The sequence below is a fragment of the Mobula birostris genome, chromosome 3, assembly GCF_030028105.1.
Source record: "Mobula birostris isolate sMobBir1 chromosome 3, sMobBir1.hap1, whole genome shotgun sequence".
Taxonomy (NCBI): domain Eukaryota; kingdom Metazoa; phylum Chordata; class Chondrichthyes; order Myliobatiformes; family Myliobatidae; genus Mobula; species Mobula birostris.
Genome location: NC_092372.1, coordinates 193,639,582 through 193,659,419, shown reverse-complemented (window position 1 = coordinate 193,659,419; position 19,838 = coordinate 193,639,582). Strand labels below are relative to the sequence as shown.

General features: G+C 39.9%; 1 protein-coding gene across 29 annotated transcripts in view; it reads right to left on the bottom strand.

Moving 5' to 3' along the window:
- The window catches only part of svila (supervillin a), a 279,438-nt gene that overhangs the window by 72,272 nt on the left and 187,328 nt on the right, over positions 1 to 19,838 (bottom strand). For all 29 annotated transcript variants that reach the window (XM_072253924.1, XM_072253940.1, XM_072253926.1 and 26 more), the window contains 3 exons: positions 18,113 to 18,362; positions 15,965 to 16,520; positions 6,124 to 6,358 (listed from right to left, as the gene is read on the bottom strand). In XM_072253924.1, coding sequence (XP_072110025.1) covers positions 6,124 to 6,358; positions 15,965 to 16,520; positions 18,113 to 18,362 — 1,041 coding nt within the window. The remainder of the gene's footprint in view (positions 1 to 6,123; positions 6,359 to 15,964; positions 16,521 to 18,112; positions 18,363 to 19,838) is intronic.

Below are 19,838 nucleotides of genomic sequence, written 5' to 3'. Positions count from 1 at the left end.
TAAAAGAAAAAGAAAGATTACAATACATGGAAGAGGTAATAAAGGACTCGATAACTCAAAATATTTTAATACACAAGTTATAAAGTCGGTTCCTTTTTCTGTTTTATGTTGTAGTTGTGGAAATTGGTTAATATCTAAAGTATCAAATGAAATCAATATACTAGACAGATGAAGGGTCTCGACCCAAATGTTGACTAATCATTGCCCTACAGATATTCTGCTTGACATGCAACAGCAACTTGTATATTCCTACAGTTTTAGAGCCCTCCAGCAACACTGACATAGCCAGGGATATCTTAGCACAGCATGCAGAGACTACAGGTTATGAACCCTTGTGAGATACTGGTGTAGCTTTGAAAAGTATTAAATTTTCCAGTGTTTTTTTAGACTGATGGAAGAACTAGACAGAATGGAAAAGAAGAGGCTATGAATATAAAAGATCAGGAGGGCAGTTGAGAGAAGTAACAGAAACTCAGAATCAGTTACCAGTTTGGATGTATAGATACTCTTTGGGCTTGTCAACAGACTGCAAAATGTTAATGGTACGGCGGTAGGGGGGGGGGGGAGGAAGGTGGTACAATTAAACAGTGTAATATCGTGTGACTTTAATCTCCATAAGATGTCAGCAAACCAAGTTTGCAGTAATGGCATGGGGAACAAATTCATGGAGAGATGGAGAGATGGAGAGTATAATTGATGATTTTCCAGATCATTACGTCGAAGTACTAAGGGCCAGGTTATTTTTGATCTAGCTTTTTGCAATGAGAAAGGATTAATTAATAATCCTATAGTTAGAAATATATTTCTACTGGGAAGTAAGAACATGGCAGATAAGTTTAAACAATAGTTTGCATTTATCATCTCAGAAGACATAAAACCCTCTATACAGTACTGAGGAACACCTGCTTCAGAGAAAGTGAGGAATTTTTGAAGCTGCCAAACAGATTACTTTGTCTAAATCAGAGCACTGAGAGTGGACTGAGGATTGATTAAGAAACAGGTTAAAAGGTTATGACCAGTGGGATGCTGCTGGAATCTCATCTGTTTGTGATCTATATCTAACATAATACATTCAATATTCCTGTAGTAGCAAAAAAAAACCCTGTGTGGGTATGTGGGTGGTTGGATGCTAAGAGGCTTCAGAGTGATTAATATGAAGACATGGCAAAAAGATTGTAGAAAAGTGTGAAATTATCCACTTCTGTAGAAAAATAAAATGAATGAATATGCAGTCACCAAACAAATTAATATATTCAGTACTTAGATCATTAGAGTTTCACCAAGGGTCCTGAACAAATCACTACAGAGCTTTACAAACATACATGTTGTTTCTCTAGAAAATGTGTCTTCTGTGAGGTTAACAGAAGACAAAATAATGGTAGGGCATTGTGTTTCTCAAGAATTTAATGTAAGAACTTTATCATTTATTTGGACTTAAGCTACAAGTCATCTCTTGCTGTTGGATATAGCAATTAAGACAGAATTTTCAGCTATCCATACATTGTTATGTACCAGATTGTAATAAGCTTCCTGCTTACATGCTGTTGAGTGCTTTCATTGGAAAAGGTTTTTCAAAAAATTTTTTGAACTTAAAATTGCAAATCTGATCAACTACTTCAATACCAAATCCACATGAAGCTCCCACAAAGAAAACTCAGTACGGCCAAATTTCATGTGGGAAATGATATCCTCAATCCGATCTATAAAATTTTCACAGCTGAGAAAGAAAAGAACAAGGATTCCATTAATTTGAAATGTAAGCCTTATCAGGTTTATAAAGTGTTCTGATTTTGAGGGGCTAACTAGCTCAAGTATTTCAACCTGGTAGTATCCAACCTGCTGACATGAATATCGATTTCTCCTTCTGGAAATAAAATTCCCTCCACTCCCCTCTTTTTCTATTCCCCACTCTGGCCTCTTACCTCTTCTCTCCCGCCTATCACCTCTCCCTGGGTTCCCTTCTCCTGTGCTCCACTCTCCTCTCCTATCAGATTCCTTCCTCTCCAGCCCTTTACCCTTCCTACCCACATGTCTTCACCTATCATCTTCTAACTATCCTCCTTCCCTTCCTCTCACACCTTCCCCATGCCTTTCCAGTACAGAAGAGGAGTCTTGGCCCGAAACGTCGACTGTTTATTCATTTCCATGGATGCTACCTGACCTGCTGAGTTCTTCCAGTGTTTTGTGTGTCAACAAGTAGTTCAAGAGGCAATTTAGAAACCAATAAGCCATGTACTATATTTCTGGAGCAGAGAACTGTACGCATTTTCTTGAACTTTAACCTACACTGTTCAACTGGAGTATAATTAATGCACAACATGCACAAAATGCGAGGTGATAATTGGGCAGCAAAGTGAATGGAACATCTTGGAATTCTTGCCTAGGTTAGGGATAACTATCTAAAATTCGAAATGTTTTAATCCCCCAATAATTTACAGCATGCAGGAATAATTTAATTATTTCTGAGTGTTGAATCAGCATTGCATTAGCAATTAACATGTTGTTTGAAGGATACTTATCCTGTTAAATTATGAGCCCTAAGTTTAAGCAGTGCATCTTAGTAGGTAATTACTGCACAAAAACTGCAAGCAAAACAACATGACGACTGAGAGAGAGATGCCCTATTTGAAAATCGAAAGGCAGAGTGGCATAAATCAACCAAGTTTAGAAAAGTTCTGTCCCGTCTCCTCAGCCTCTGAATACACAGGACAGTGTGTCATGATTGGCTGCTATTTTTACTGGAAGATTTCATTCTATTATTTGAAATGTCATAGGACTTTTTAGCAGGGAGTGCCATCAGACAGTGACCACCTGCTGTTCTTTCATGCTTCTTTCCATCGTTCATTTGTATTTTCTGAGTGTGAATGCCAAAGTGTTATCTTGTGATGATAGGTCTAGGGGGTGGGGCGGAGTGGAGAATTAACTCTACAGCTGAGACCAACTCAGACAACAACTGGCCTCTGGTTATGCACACTTTCAAACTATGGTTCACTGCACGCTGTTCAGATCAGGGGTATTCCACTAGCACCAAATTCCTCTCAAACCTCAGCTATTTGCTGTAGGGAGAGACAATATCAAATGTTATGCACATCTATTTCACTGAGCTTTAAAAAATTGTAGATGCATTTTTTTGGAACTACAGATTCTGATTTGACTTTACTAAAGCAAATATGGTCTTTTCTCAGAGATTAGTTAAATTTGACTCGTATTTGCCTCTCAAAGTCCAGCCCTACGCCCCTGTCATGAGAGGTGGAAACGGGTAAGGCTGGCCAAAAGGGCTCTGGTGTAGCTGTACAAGCCAATCCCCGGTACAGAGGATGCCACAGACTGCAGAAGCATTGATGAATTCCAATCATACAATCAACTTCAGAGGATGATGGAGACGGGCAGTCATCAACGGCCTATGCTCCACTCGGCGCTAAGGGCCTAAGTGAGTAAGATGCCTATTCAATTACAAACTCAATAACATATCCCTTGGTCAGAGGAAGAAAACTGTTCAAACAGAGGAATGTGGTAGGAACTGGCCAAATTACTGGATTAGCATCCAGAGATAAATGTTCAAGTCCCACTGGGTCAGTTTGGGAATTTAAATCCAACTAATCAAACTGGAGAAAAAGCTGATCTTAGTAACAGTAACCATGGGGGGGGGGGGGGGTTCATTAACTGCCCCCAGCAAATCTGTCACCTTTACCTGGTCTGGATGAAATACAATTCCAGACCCATCCATGTGGCTGTCTCTTGACTGCCTTCTCAGTTCAGGGGCAACTTTGCCAGTGATGTCCGCATCCCCAGACAAATAAAAATAATAATAGATTGCCGACTTTTAATAGCTGATTAAAACTACGAAAGGTGGAAGAGGAAGCTTTTTTTGTGATCATGCTATATTCTCTGGGACATCCTGCTTTGAAGTCCAGTGAGTACAGAAGTAAATATATGGATTCCTCAGCTTTCAATATAGCGTGGTTTAATTGAAACAAATGGTTCAGTATTAATATATCAAAGTACTAAACAATCTGAAAAAAGGAACTTAAATGGTATCTGTGGAAGGAAAGAAAAATAATTAACGTTTTAACTCAATCGACTTTCTTTAGAAGTGGAAAAAGTTAGGGAAAAGACAAGAATTAAAATGTAGAGAAAGAAAATATGATAGGAAATTTAAAAATTAAATTAAGAAATGAAATAATGATTTGGAAACCAAAAGAAAAGATTTGCAGTAAGGTAGGGGAGATTATATGGTGGAAGGGGTGGAATGGTATAAGCAAAAGGGGCAAGAACGTGGTACATCTAGAGCAGATGTGAATGGAAACAGAATCATTATCTGAAATTTCTGAATGAATTATTCATTTCACGAGATTGCAAGAGATGAGGTGCTGTACCTCATTGAACTTCACTGCGCAAGTGTAGGAAGCTTTTGCCAGAGCGGAAGCTCAGAATCACTGTGGTGGGTTGAGTGGAAGTGTTTCACAAAGCAGTTTCCCAGTGTAGGTGAGATTACATCATGAAAAGCAAGGGCATTGCGCTAAGTAAAAAGTAGTAAAGTAAATCATTCTTTTATTTTAAAAGAGGATATGAGTTGGCGGAAAGAGAGGAGGGAAAAGGCCAAACACTAAATGTTTTATATGACATGTATTACCAATTATCAGAAAATCGATCTTTATTTTAAATTAATATGAAGTTAATACTAAGAAATGTACCACAATTTATTGTGCAGTACCTGGGCGATGAAGAATGTTTACAGACAGATAAATTTAAGACCCTATTATGGATGTGAGAAATCAATTACCAAATATAGTGAACAGACCCAGCAAGCAATCATGCATACTGTACTGCTGGAGGAGTGCCAAGATTTCACAAATGACTTGCATTAAAAAAATGGTGTCTGCTTACATTAATTCAAAAGCAAGCTTAGAAAGGTCACATCTAAGATAAATATTTACTGATCTAATTCAAGCTTTTTTGATACTGCACTCTACTGCTTCTCAAACAAAAAACAAAAATGAAAGCAGTAACATCTGGAAAATAGACACACTCCAAACAGACTATTAGCTGACTGGAAATTAGAGTAATTTAAACTTTTGCAGAAATACACAATCTGTCTGGCCATGTTTGCAAAGAAATCAGGGGGAGATAGAAAAGACAAATCTAATGATGGGTAATAAAGAAAAATAGGGAAGAGAATTAGCATACAAGCCAAACACTGCAAAGGAATATGTAGATTCCTTCTATGTACAGTATTTACTGAATTTTAAACTAGTGAACTTTAAACAGTGATTTATTAAAGTAAATTTGGTATCATACAAAGGAGTCAGTGTACGCACATACACGGAAGTACACATGAAAAGTGAGAAAATAACATGAAAATTGAGATGAAATGAAGAGTTTCACTTAGTAAGCAAGCTGCAAATCAATGGGAAAAATGACAACTAACAATTAAAATAGAAAAAAATACCGGCAAAACACACAGGATTTGTCAGCACTACTGATACACAGATTCATATCAGTGGCTTAGATGTTTTGACAAAACAGCCTCCAACTTTCAAGGACATGTACTATATTTGAAAACTTGAAACCAAATGGCTTTAGTTGCCTTGTATGCAGCACTAAATGGGAGACTAATTAAATGTTTTAACGATGATTCTTAACCTTTGCTTTGTTTCACTTACAGAGGAACTTAAGCATCAAAGCACAGATGCTGAATACCGTGATATTGTTACCATTTATAAAGTATACTTTACATTTATACTCTCAAGAAAAATCTTTTGCTGGTACTCCTCAATACTAGAATTTCAGGAAAAAAATAGAACTAAAGATGTGCCACTAGCTTTTCCACTGAAAATAAAATATTGAGGTGAATCATAATTTATTTATGCAGTGTTTTAAAACACAATCAGCTTCAATTGCATATTTGTCTAATAGCTACTTGTATGCAACATCTTTGTCAGCCACAATGTCAACAATTTAGAATGAAGAATAAATTATGCATATCCATGCAACAAGGCACTATGTTGAAACATTTACTAGCATATTCATTTTTTATATTTATTTTTCCATCAGAGTATGACTTAGCTACACAACATCACTATTTTATCTTCTATAGCATTTAAGTTGCAAATGAATTGTTACCTTTCTTTTATGGACATTGCTTTTCCAGTAGTGAGATCTGAGATCTCCTCACTTTTGTCAACGCGGCTGGCTTCAGCAGAAATTGGTTCTGACTGATCATAAGGCACTTTACTTTCTGCTTGCGTGGCTGGCTGCAGATATGAACTATGTCTGGACGATGTTACAGCAGAAACTTGTAATGCAGTTAACGTTGTAGCAGATCCTGTTTTCATTTCAGAAGCATGTTCCACACACTCTACTCAACAAGAGGGAAGCATTAGAGTGATCATAAACAATAATGTAACGTTCTTGAAATATTTACGATTGACATTAAAAGAAAGTCTGCTTTTGCAATTTTCATCTCAAACTTGCAACAAATATTCTGAAAAATTGCAAAATCAGTAGAAGTGGTCATACTCAGCTTTGCACTCTCTCTCACTTCAGTCACGATATGAAATCAGGAACTGATAACAGCAAAATGAGCCAAAGCAAATGCCAGGCCGTTACTTAAAGAACTTTTGTATACTGTCTATTAATTAAGAGAGGCCACAGTAGACAGTTTGCCATTAATGTGCAGCAACTTAGTCTCTTCTGTGAATATTGTCCAGTGAGCTGTGAGTGGTACATAAGACAATAGTCCCCCCACAGTAAACTGAACATCCACTGGCATGTTTGACCCAGAACTTCAATGTTACAATGAATGAATTTCCGTTGAACCTTTGCAGGATCAGGACTAGTATGATTTAATAGAGAGTTTTTGTTCTGGAAGACAGTAATTGAGACTCATCACCATCCAGTGGCCCTTTCAAGCACTTGCACATAACATAGCAAAGTTGGCTGCAGAATAAACCTCCTTTTACATCTACAATGTACCCCAGCAGTGAGCAGAACCAATGCATGGAACTAACATTTTCCCATTTACAGCACTATTCGTTGGAATTTTAAAATTCACAATTTACACTTCTGGTGGGAGGAAATTCATTGCAAAGTGGAGCCACCACTATGACAGATGTTAGTCAGGAAAATCTCTTCCTTCTTGGAAGTCTCTATGCTCAATGGCTGTTACAATTATAATTTCTGTTGTTCATGGACAATGGATGGGCTGGTGTACTTCTGCAGGAGGTGGTACTACTAGTTGAGTGAGCCTCCAAAAAGGGACCGAGCTACCTGATATTTATGTAGCAGGTATAGACCATCAATATTTGTGCTGATATCAACACATCTATGCATCAGCCATCTGTTGTGGGAATGGGATATTTTGGTGCAAAATGGGGAGTACGACTTCCAGCAATAAGCTCCATCTGTTGTGCCAGCACTCTATTCAGTCAGCCCGAAAAATGACAAAGCTATAATTAGACTACCAACAATACAGATCAAATCATTATTGAGTTACTGCAGGTAAAATAACAGATTGCAGTTTAAAGTGTTGCAGTTATAGAAAAAGTGCAGTGCAGGCTGTTAATAGAAAGCATACATTTCGTGAAGACTAGAATATAGAAGCAAGGTTGTAATGTTGAGATTTTATACAACATTATCAGACCGCTCTGAGTATTGTAAGTAGTTTTGGGCCCCGTATCTTAAAAAAAGATACACAGACATTGGAGAGGGTCCAGAGGAGAATCACGAGAATGATCCTGGGAATGAAAGGGTTAACATACAGTATGAGGAGCATTTGATGGTTCTGGGCCTGTACACAGTGCAGTTCAGAAAAATAAGGGTGGGGGGGGGGGTCTCATTGAAAGCTATCGAATACTGAAAGGCCTAGATAGAATGGATGTGGAGAGGATGGTTCCAATACAGGGAGAGTCTAGGACCAGAGGGCACAGATTCAGAATTAACAGAAGAATTTCTTTAGTTAGAGGATGGCGAGAGATGGCTATGGAGTCCAAGTCATTAAGTATATTTAAATTTGATAGGTTCTTGATAAGTAAGGGTATCAAAGATTACAGGGAGAAAGCAGGAGGATGGGGTTGAGAGGGAAAATATATAAGCCATGATGGAACAGCAGGGCAGACTCAATGGGCCAAATAGCCTAATTCCACCCCTGTCATATGAATATCCTCTATGATCTTAGACAGCTATCTGGAATGTGGGACCAAGCCAGAATGCATACATCTGCATAGTCTCTTCAGCATGCACGGATAACTACTGTATATTTTTCTAAAATAATAATTATTTCTTCAGATACTCGGTGTTGCCTCAAATCATGGGGTTTGTCGTGAGGAAATTATAGGAGTTGCATCAGCAAGAGTCTACTTAGTGTAGGAATGATCCAATGGCATTTGACGTACTTGGGCATCTGCAAAGTGTGAGAGATTTATGGAGGCTGTGATTGTCTGCAAAGAACAGCATTGCTTCTGCTGTACGGGGCACAGTTCATTAACCTGTGGGCAAATCTGGACTTGTCAAGCATGGTGACGAACCTGAAGACTCAGTAACGACAACACACAAAATGCTGCAAGAATTCAGTGGGTCAGGCAACATCTATGGACAGAAATGGACACTTGACGTTTTGGGCTGAGACCTTTTGTCAGGACTGGCAAGTAAGAGGGCAGGAGCCAGAATAAAAAGGTAGGGGTTGAGCACAAGCTAGCAGGTAACAGATGTCCAGGTGAGAGGGGAAGGTGGGTGAGGGAGGTGAACCAAATGAAATGGTGTAAGAGGCTGGGAGGTGACAGGTGGAAGAAGCAAATGACTGAAGAAGGAAGAATCTGATAGGAGAGGATAGTAGACTGTGGAATAAAGGAAAAGAAGTGTGAACCAAAGGGATGTGTCAAACACGTCGTGATTGAGAGGGAGGGGAAGGGGAGGGAGGGTACAGGAATGAGGAATGTGTCAAACACGTCGCGATTGAGAGGGGGGGCCGGCACAGGAATGAGGGAAGACTAAAAAGAGTGATTTTCTGGAAGTTAGAGACATCTATGTCAATGTCATCAAGTTGGAGACTAGCAAGACAGAATAAGAGGTGTTGCTCCTCCAACCTGTGCCTGGATTCAATGTGACAGTAGACAACATGTCAGTGTGGAAATGGGAAGTATGATAAGATAGGTTTTTAGCCTCACAATCTACCTCATTATGATCTTGTACTTTATGGCTTACCAGTATAGCACTCTTTCAATTGGTTTTACACTTTAATCTGATTGTTTTACCTTATTCTAGTTCAATGCACTATGTAATGATTTGATCTGTAACCAACTTTTATCAAATTCCTGTAACAATACATTAAGTTCTGAAAGTCATATCCAAATCATTCTAAAGTATCTTTCAAAATATTAATGAATTTGGGAAGATCCATAGTAACAATTTGAACCACTTTGAAAAATGAAAGCTACGTTATCCCAGGAACCCTTGGACACTACCGCATTTTTTTAATATACAGTATTTTATACAATATACAGTACAGTATTTCTGTTTTTTGCACTTTTTAAAATCTATTCAATGTATACTGTAGCTATTTACTTATTTATTCTTTTTATTTTATTATTTTTTCTCTTCTATATTTTGTATTGCATTGAACTGCTGCTGCTAAGTTAACATATTTCACGTCACACACCGATGAAATAAACCTGATTCTGAAATATCCAGACATATACCTTTCTTGTATTGCAGCACTTCCATACCTCGAGGGTGCTCAGATGAGGAATTTGTTACCATGTAAGCAATCAAAGCATAAAGATATTTAAAGAAGAATTACAAGTACATAGAGTTGTAAAGAATAAAAATGCAAGAGAAAGGGAAATGAGAAAACCACTTTGCTCATCAAATATCCTCCTTCACTGAATAAGATTATGCCTGAACGTGTATATTGAACTGAATTTTCCACATTTCTCTTGATTGCTTCGGCATTTAAAAATCTATTAATCAAGCTCTTGAATATATGCAGCAGCTGAGCCGTCACAACAAAGTAGAATAGAAAATTCCACAGATTTGCAATTTGAGCAAACAAATTCTTCCTCAGCTGCTTCCATATGGTCAACTTTTATTGTAACCAGGAGGAAGCACTGAAAGAACTTGTAGAGTGGTGAGGGGCATGGTTCGAACATAAAATGGCCATAAGCACATTGGTCAGAACAATGTGCTTCTCTGCTACGTATAGCCACAATATTTTATGTTAAATCCTTCCTACCTAAACACATTGGATGCATGGACTGAGCAATCTCAAAATTGTTCGGCAATTTTTGTTGTTAGTTTCAAAAAGCTGCATAGTACTCAGAATTCTCTGAATTAGCAAGTGAGAGGGTGGCACCATTGTAAGGCAGTGGCCATCTGAGAAGAACAAGTCTTGTTGGGAGTGAGCCATCTCTTGCTTTGTTGGGAGTGAGGGAATGGCATTTTGTTGCAAGGAGGGAGCAAGTCACATCAGGAGTGAGTTGTATCTGAGCCAATAAAAAGAAGGTTGCAGTGGTTGGGCTTTGACGAGAACAGGCAAGGTGAATGTGAAACTTAAATGTTTCAGAGAAAGGCACAAGTAACGCACACAAAATGCTGGAGGAACTCAGCAGGCCAGGCAGCATCTATGGAAAAAAGTACAGTCGAAGTTTTGGGCCAAGACCCTTCAGCAGGACTGGCGGAGGGTCTTGGCCTGAAATGTCAACTGTACTTCTTTTTTCATAGATGCTGCCTGGCCTGTTGAGTTCCTCCAGTTTGTTGAGTGTGTTGCTTGGATTTCCAGCATCTGCTGATTTTCTCTTATTTGTATTAAGAACAGGTAGCTTTTTTATTCTGTGTAAATCTTTAGTCCTCAGTTCAGTGTAGGTAGGATGGTTAAGGCAGTGAATTGCTCCTCCTGTCAGATGTGGGATTTCAGGGTTCTGGCCATCCCTCTCATGACGACATCTGCAGGAAGTACACCCATTCTTGGCTCCTGACCGACGAGGCCAAGGAACTGGAGCTGGAGTTGGATGTACACTACATACAATATATATTAATATATATTAATGATTTAGACAAGGGAATTAAATGCAGCATCTCCAAGTTTGCGGATGACACGAAGCTGGGCGGCAGTGTTAGCTGTGAGGAGGATGCTAAGAGGATGCAGGGTGACTTGGATAGGTTGGGTGAGTGGGCAAATTCATGGCAGATGCAATTTAATGTGGATAAATGTGAGGTTATCCACTTTGGTGGCAAGAACAGGAAAACAGATTATTATCTGAATGGTAGCCGATTAGGAAAAGGGGCGGTGCAACGAGACCTGGGTGTCATTGTACACCAGTCATTGAAAGTGGGCATGCAGGTACAGCAGGTGGTGAAAAAGGTGAATGGTATGTTGGCATTCATAGCAAGAGGTTTCGAGTACAGGAGCAGGGAGGTACTACTGCAGTTGTACAAGGCCTTGGTGAGACCACACCTGGAGTATTGTGTGTAGTTTTGGTCCCCTAATCTGAGGAAAGACATTCTTGCGAAAGAGGGAGTACAAAGAAGGTTCACCAGATTGATTCCTGGGATGGCAGGACTTTCATATGAAGAAAGACTGGATCGACTAGGCTTATACTCGCTGGAATTTAGAAGATTGAGGGGGGATCTTATTGAAACATATAAAATTCTAAAAGGATTGGACAGGCTAGATGCAGGAAGATTGTTCCCGATGTTGGGGAAGTCCAGAACGAGGGGTCATAGTTTAAGGATAAAGGGTAAGCCTTTTAGGACCGAGATGAGGAAAAACTTCTTCACACAGAGAGTGGTGAATCTGTGGACTTCTCTGCCACAGGAAACAGTTGAGGCCAGTTCACTGGCTATATTTAAGAGGGAGTTAGATATGGTCCTTGTGACTAAAGGGATCAGGGGGTATGGAGGGAAGGCTGGTACAGGGTTCTGAGTTGGATGATCAACCATGATCATACTGAATGGTGGTGCAGGCTCAAAGGGCTGAATGGCCTACTCCTGCACCTATTTTCTATGTTTCTATGTAGTCAGAACCTTCTGCAAGGCTGAAAACCTCATAGATTAAACTTTTATTGAGGTGATCACACCCAGAGTTCAGGCTTCAGATAGTAGATGGGTGACCAATAGGAGAAGTAAGGGGAGCATGAAGTTAGTGCAGAGTTCCCCTGTGGCAATTCCCTCAGAAACTAGTACACCCCTTTGCATACTACTGGGGGCAATGACCCTAACAGAGCATAGCAGCAGCAGCTAGGCCAGTGGCAAGGTGGCCGGCTCTGAGGAGCAGCAGGGAAGGGAAGGGTAATGTCAGGCAAAGTGATAGTTCAAGGAGACTCCATAGTTAGGGGATGGACAGAAGATCCTGTGGCTGCTGAAGAGAAGCCAAGATGGCGTGTTGCCTCCCAGGTGCTCGGGCCCAGGATGTTTCAGAGGGGCTGCAGTATAATCCTCAAGGGGAAGGGTGAGCACCCAGAGATGGTGGTGCACACTGGCACCAATGACATAGGTAGAAAGTGGGAAGAGGATCTGCGCAGTGAGTATAGGGAGTTAGGGAAGGGGCTGAGGAGAAGCACCTTCAAAGTAGTAATCTCAGGATTACTTCCAGTGCAACATGCTAATCAAGGCAGGAATCAGATGATAATACAGATGAATGAGTGGCTGAAGAAGGGTTTCAGGTTCTTGGATCATTGAAACCTCTTCTGGGACGGGGTGACCTGTACAAAAGGGCCAGGTTGCACCTAAAGTGGAAGGGAACCTCTATCCTGACCGGGAAGGTTTGATAGGGTTCCTTGGGAGGGTTTAGACTAGTTCAGCAGGGGGATGAGGAACAGAGCACCAGGTTAGAAAGTGAAGAGAGGGAGAGGAAAGTAGATGTCAGGGCTAGTAAAAAGAGGCAGGAGCAAAGCAATAGAGATGTTTGGACGGATAGTTTGAAGTGTGTGTATTTCAATGCTGGGGTGTTATGGTTAAAGGTGATGAACTTAGAGGATGGATCAGTACATGGAAATACGATGTTGTGGTCATTACAGAGACTTGGTTGAGAGGGGGACAGGAATGGGTACATAATGTCCCATGGCTTTGATATTAAAAAAAAGATACAAGGTGGTAAAAAGGAGGAGGGAAGTTGCACTACTAATCAGGGATAATTTCAAAGCTGTACTCAGAGAGGACATAATAGAGTCCGTCCACTGAGCCTACGTAGGTAGGACTCACAAATGGAAAGGATGCAATCACTATGATGGGATTGTACCACAGACACCCCCAGTAGCCACTGGGATATTGAGGAACAGATATGCAGGCAGATTAAGGAAAGGTGTAAAAACAACAGGGTTGTTGTTATGATGGACTTCAACTTCCCTAATATAAACTGGGACCTTCTCAGTGCAAGTGGTTTAGATAGGGCCGAATTTGTTCGGTGCATCCGGGATGGTTTCTTAAATCAATATGTAGGCAGTCCAACAGAGGAGGGGCTGTACTGGATCTGGTGTTGGGTGATGAGCTTGGCCAGGTAACCAACCTGTCAGTTAGAGAACAGTGACCACAACTCCTCAAGTCTTAAGATAGCTACAGATAGGCAAACACTAAACTGGAGCAGGACAAATTACGAGAACATTAGGCAGGAACTAGCGAGAGTTAATTGGGAACAACTATTTTTGGCCAAGTCCACATCTGACATGTGGAGGTGTTTAATGACCAGCTGCAGAGTACAGGACAGGTATGTTCCAGTCAGAAGGGACGAGAAGCATGACAAGTTAAGAGAACCTTGGATGTTGAGGGAGATAATGAATTTAGTCAAGGAAAATTATGTAAAGCCTAGGAAGCTAGGCTCAAACTTTTACCTTACAGAATCAAACTTCACAAAGAAGCTTATAAAAAACCCAGAAAAGAACTCAAGAAGGGAATTAGGAAAGTCAGGAGAGGCCATGAAAAGTCTTTGGCAAGTAGGATTAAAGAGAATCCCAAGGCATTCTATACATACATCAGGAGCAAGAGGATAATTAGGGAGAGGGTGGGACCACGGAAAGATAAAGAGGGGAACATTTGCTTGGATGCAAACGATGTGGGTGAGGTCCTTAATGAGTACTCACATCAGTATTTATCAAGGAGAAGGACATGGAGATCAGTGCCAAGAGTATTAATATGCTAGAGTATTTCCAAATAAAGAAGGATGTAGTGTTGGGTCTTATGAAGAGCGTGAGGTAGATGGTGCCAGAGCCAGATGGGATATACCCCAGGTTATTAAGTGAGGCAAGTGAAGGGATTACTGGGGCCTTGACCAATGTCTTTGTGTCCTCTCTCGCCGAGGGCAAGGTCCTGGAGGACTAGTGGTAGGGAAGTTACTGGAGAGAATGCTTAGGGATAGGATTTAGGAGCATTTGGAAAACCATGACCTAATTAGAGAGAGCCAGCATGGCTTTGTCCGGGGTAAGTCTTGTCTTACTAACTTGATTGAGTTTTTTGACATGGTAATGAGAGCCATTGATGAAGGTACAGCTGTGTTTTTTAGTAAGGCCTCTGACAAGGTCTGTCATGGGAATCTCATAAAGATTAAGATGCATGGGATAAATAGTGAATCGGATGCTTGGATTCAGAACTGGTTTGCCCAGTGAAGACAAAGGTAGTGGTTGAAGGGACTTATTCTAACCAGAGGTCTGTGATAAGTGGCGTTCCACAGGGATCTGTACTGGGACCTCTGCTGCTTGCAACATATATAAATGGGTTAAAACGTAGAGGGGTAGGTTAGTAAGTTTGCAGATGATATGAAAATTGCTGGCATTGTGGGTAGCTTAGATGATTGGCAAAGAATACAATAGGTCATAGATCAGTTGCAGATACATGCAGAGAAATGGCAGATGGAGCTTAACCTGACAAAATGTGAAGTGTTGCACCTTGGTAGGGCAAATGAAAAAGAGACAGTATCCTGTTAAGGGCAAGACCTCTAACAGTGTTGAGGAGCAGCAGGCACTTGGAGCTCAATTTCATAGCTCCCTGAAAATGGCTACACAAGTTGATAGGGTGGTTCAGAAGGCATACAGCATGCTTGTCTTTATTAGTCAAGGCATTGTGTTCAAAAGCCAGGGAGTTATGTTGCAGTTTTATGATACTCTAAGTTAGGCTGCATCTGGCGTACTAAATACAGTTCTGGTTACCCATTATATGAAGGATGTTAAGGCTTTGGAGAGGGTGCAGAAGAGTTTTACCAGGATGCTGGCTGGATGAGAGAGCTTGTGCTATAAAGAGAGGTTGGGAAAAGTTTGGTTGTTTTCTGTGGAGTGGTGGAGACTGAGTGGAGATCTGATAAAGGTTTGTAAAGATTATGAGAGGTATAGACAGAGCAGACAGACAGCATCTTTTCCACAGGATTCAAATGTCTAATACCTGAAGGCATGCATTTAAGGTGAGAGAGGGCAATTTAAAGATGGTAGAAACAATTTTTATTTCTTTATTATGCAGAGGGTGGTGGGTACCTGAAATGCAATGCATGGGCTGATGATACATCAGGGACTTTTAATTGGCGGTTAGATAGGCACATGAATGTGAGGAATGCGGACTGATGTGGACACTGCGTTTGGAACGTTATTATGGGCTGAAGGGCCTGTTCCTGTGCTGTACTGTTTTACATTCTGTCTTCACGGAACTGGTTTTAGCTTTAAACCCCAAATGCCAATTATTTGCTTAAGTTAAGACTGTCTTAAAGTTTGCTCTTGGAATATTTTTGGTGGTCATTAGTAACTTGACAATCTGCTTGAGTTAGGCAGAAACAACCCAGAAGTATCGTGGATTTCAAATAGAAATCAAACAAAATGTAGTTGTAGCACAAATAAAACCAGAAAAGGCACAACGGTCAAGCTGCATCTGTGGGGAGGGGAAGTGTCATTTCAGTCATTGACCTGATGAGTTACTTTCTTTCTCCACAGGTGCTGCATGACAGGCTGAGTATCGCCACTGTTTTGTGTTTTTATTTCAGATGTCTGGTTTTTACCTGTCATAGGTCCCTGGTTTTTTATGTGCTCATCAAAGCCTTTTTCTGCAGGTTCCCAGGTGTCATCTAAGTTTTCTGATTTCATGGGATCTTTCCATTCAGCTGTCTGTAGCATGGTTTCTGCACCCAGCTGCTCTCCACCCTGTCTTTCAGGCGTCCCATAGTTACTACTCATATTGCTCCCAGCGACTTTCTGAGGCAGAGTTTCCGTAAAGGTATCGCTGTATTTGCTTCTCCATTGCAGCTCCTCTTGCTTTTCTTCATGCTTGTAGTCCTCTCCAGCACCTTCTCTGAACGCTCCACTGGGTCCGTCTGCCTTTCCCTGGGACGAGAGCGCCAGTTCCGATGGAAATGCACTTCTACATGAAATGTCCTGGGGAGAAAGAATGGATTTTGCTGCAGACAGGTGGGTGACATACAAACTGTCCTCAGTCGTGGTAGACTTTCCAAGGTGTAGGTCACCAGCACAGCTTGTGGAGACGGTGGCAGTCTGACTGGCCATTGTCTTCACCAGAGACTGTGACAGGGGTCTCGTCATTCCACTGCCATTTTGCACCTACAAGCAAAAAAAAAGTTTAAAACACGTTTATGCTAATAAATGAAAATTATCACTATATCATGTATTTTTCAAAAGAAAGTCTTCATGTTTTTAATCTAATCAGGACTAAGCACATAATAAAGCTTAATATCACATAGCATATAAACATTATTGCTTATTACAATGTAGGAAAATGCAACAGGTAATATAGCCACTGCAAGATAAACAACAATGAAATAAAATTACCATATGGTCTACTTTGGTGATGTTGAATGTGGAATAAATATTGGCAGGAATCCAGTGGAGCCTCCACCCCCGCTCCCAGCTCTTTGAATATCTTGTTACCTTTTACTGCCACTGAAAAGGGCAAGTGTCCACTATCTAGTCATGTGACTAAGTGCCTGCCCCAATTATGTAGACATTATCTGGAGTGAGACTTAAAACCACGAGCTTCTGACATGCAGATAAGCCTGTTATCACAGAATAACGATTGGTATGATTGCTGCTGTTACTACTCTATATATGCAAAAGCATCAGGAACTCTGCTTTTCACTCAGCATGGCATGTCAGTTTAATATTACTATCCCAGAGGATGGTTGCGGATTTACACAAAGTCTACAGCGATCCAATGAACCCATCATTCCTATTTGTTCCTCAGTATATGTAACATATTATGATCACTCCATCTCCAATATGAAGCGAATAGCTGGAGAAAGAGCCTTTAAAAGGTAAACACTTTGAAACTATGACCTTTATGAAGCATCACACTAACCTCTAGGAGATTAACCAATTTTACAGCATGAGACTGTTTAACTCTGACCATTTGAATCAGGACAATGATACTTACTTGATTGTAGCAGCAAGGTTAGTACATTAATTTTATTTTTTCCATGCAGCATATCCTCCTTTGTTATGAAGATCCAGTTTTAGAATTTTAATTTGTGTGGAGAGGTGTCTTGAAGTAGATATTTCTTACTATATGTTTAAACCATGACATCAAATGTATATACTTAAAGATTTTAAAAAATGCTATATTCCCACTATAATGCTGCAGACAGTTTCATGTAAGTCTTCACTGACACCAAAGGAGATTAACTAATACTGAAAAAGACCCAGCTATAAATGCCCAAACTGAGAACTGTTGAAAATGTTATCCCTTTTTATTAGTTTTCATTTTCCTCACTCCACCCTATTATGTCAAAGAGACCTGTCCTCAATTTTTGCAAATAGCACCATATCCTGTAACATTTCGTTTCTGCCTTTAGCTATGCCCAACACTGTAAAATGAAACAATTACATTAAAAAATCAAAATGTTTTTCTTCTATCATAAGTTCAAAGGAAATATTTGCAAGTCACCTACCCCAGTATAAAGATACATCGCTGCTATTAACAACATCTGTATTTCGCATTCTCAGCACAGACATTTCAAAGGCATCAGCAACAAATAAAATGCATCCATGATTCAGAAATTGCTGTTCAGTTGCCTTTCCCAATGAATGGAATCAAATTCATCCTCCTCCTAAATAACAGCTCTGACCTTCTGCATGGAAAGTGGCCCATGAGCTCAAGAACACTAGATGTCACTGTAATTTGTAAACACATACAGTACCTCTTCAACTTCACCCAGTGTAATTGGTTGAGTCTGATACCGGGCATTTGACCGTCTCTGTCTGGTATCACTTCTATTCCTTGGTGCTTTTACTTTGATCACAGGCTGTGAAAGGTGATTGAACAGGGCCATCTTTTCTGCCAGACTCAGTGTGGAGATGTCTGGCTCTTCATGCTGACCTTGTTCTGTCAATTCTTTGGCTTCGCTCCCCTTCTGCTCTCCCGCAGTATTCTGCGCTGATGCTTGTAGTCTAGGAAATATATTGGTTTGATATTTAGGTCATCATTTTCCTGTACACTCACATAGTCCTTGTCCCAAAAATGTCTCTAAAATTAGAACTTTACAATTCATCACTTATTTTAAAAAGGACTTGTTTTAAAAACATATTATTAAAGCCAAAGTATTCCCAACAAGTTTTCAAAAATATGTAAATACTAGATAATGGCTTAAATAATCCAAGTCATTAAAAAGTAATAGCTGAAAACACAAAGGCTGGAATTTATATAGGCTTTACAAATAGTGCTAATTCTAAATGAGGTACATTATCATACACCAGTTCTATCCAATTTTACACTTGCCATGTCAATGTGTAACTAATATATACAGTCAGAAGTTGCACAAGTTAAACTTTCAATGTCAGCATAAAAACCTAGAGTGTAAAAAAACTAATTTAAAATAGATCTTAAAAAAAGCTTCATTATTTAATAATTGAGTAAAATCAAAGTTTAATTACATTCCTGTATGTGTGAAATACTGTGATTCCTACTTAAAAATGCTCAAGCCACTTAAGGAGAAAGCATCTACGCATTTCCTGTAAAAAAAAAATCTACATTAAAAAATGCCGGGAAAACAGTTTCTAACTTGGGATCATGAGAAATCTGGGATCAGAATGTGCAACTCATTAAAGAGAGGGAAACGTAGGAACCAATGAGCTATGCTCAGGCCCAAGCACTGACTAGCTAATAGCACGGACTACCTGTAGAGGCATCATCTTAAGTAGGCAGTTAAACACCTACCATGAACAGACAATTAGCTAGAAATAAAATATTTATCCAAATACACATTTGACTTGTACCATCAATTCCAATATCAGGTGACTCACTAATGGGTAATAAAGATTTCAACCTTGTACCATCCATTGTACAATTCACGGAAAATAGAAGATGCATGGGCAAATATCAGTTTGTGGTGAATTTCTTCACCTGGCTTTTGATGAGGTGAATACAAGCAGACAGGCGTTAAGCATGGCATCTTATCACTCACAAGGCCAGCCTAGACCAAACCATCCTGTCGGACATGCACTGTGGCTAGCATGCTCAGAACAATAAATACTGAATAAAAATCTCTTCTTCAATCCAAGCAATCTTCTTCAGGGTGCCAAACGGTAAATCCAGTTAACCTTTCTTACTGATGTACAATTACTGAAACGCTGCACTTTAAGGTCTAACAAATTTAGAATTATCTCAGGGAAGGAATCCCACCTCCTACATTAAAAAAAATCAAAAATATTTTTTGCAGGATGGTCTTTATATCTGGAAACTGGCAGCGCAAGGTACAATTTACATTCTAGAATTATGAAGGCCTGGAAGGACATGCCTAGAGATCTGAGAGCAGTGTTGTCCACTTAGGAAGGATACACTGGCTATGGACTGTGTGTAGCACAGGCGTACCAGAGAAATGGAAGATTAAGGGGTGATTCCATCGGAGTTTTCAACATGATTAAAAA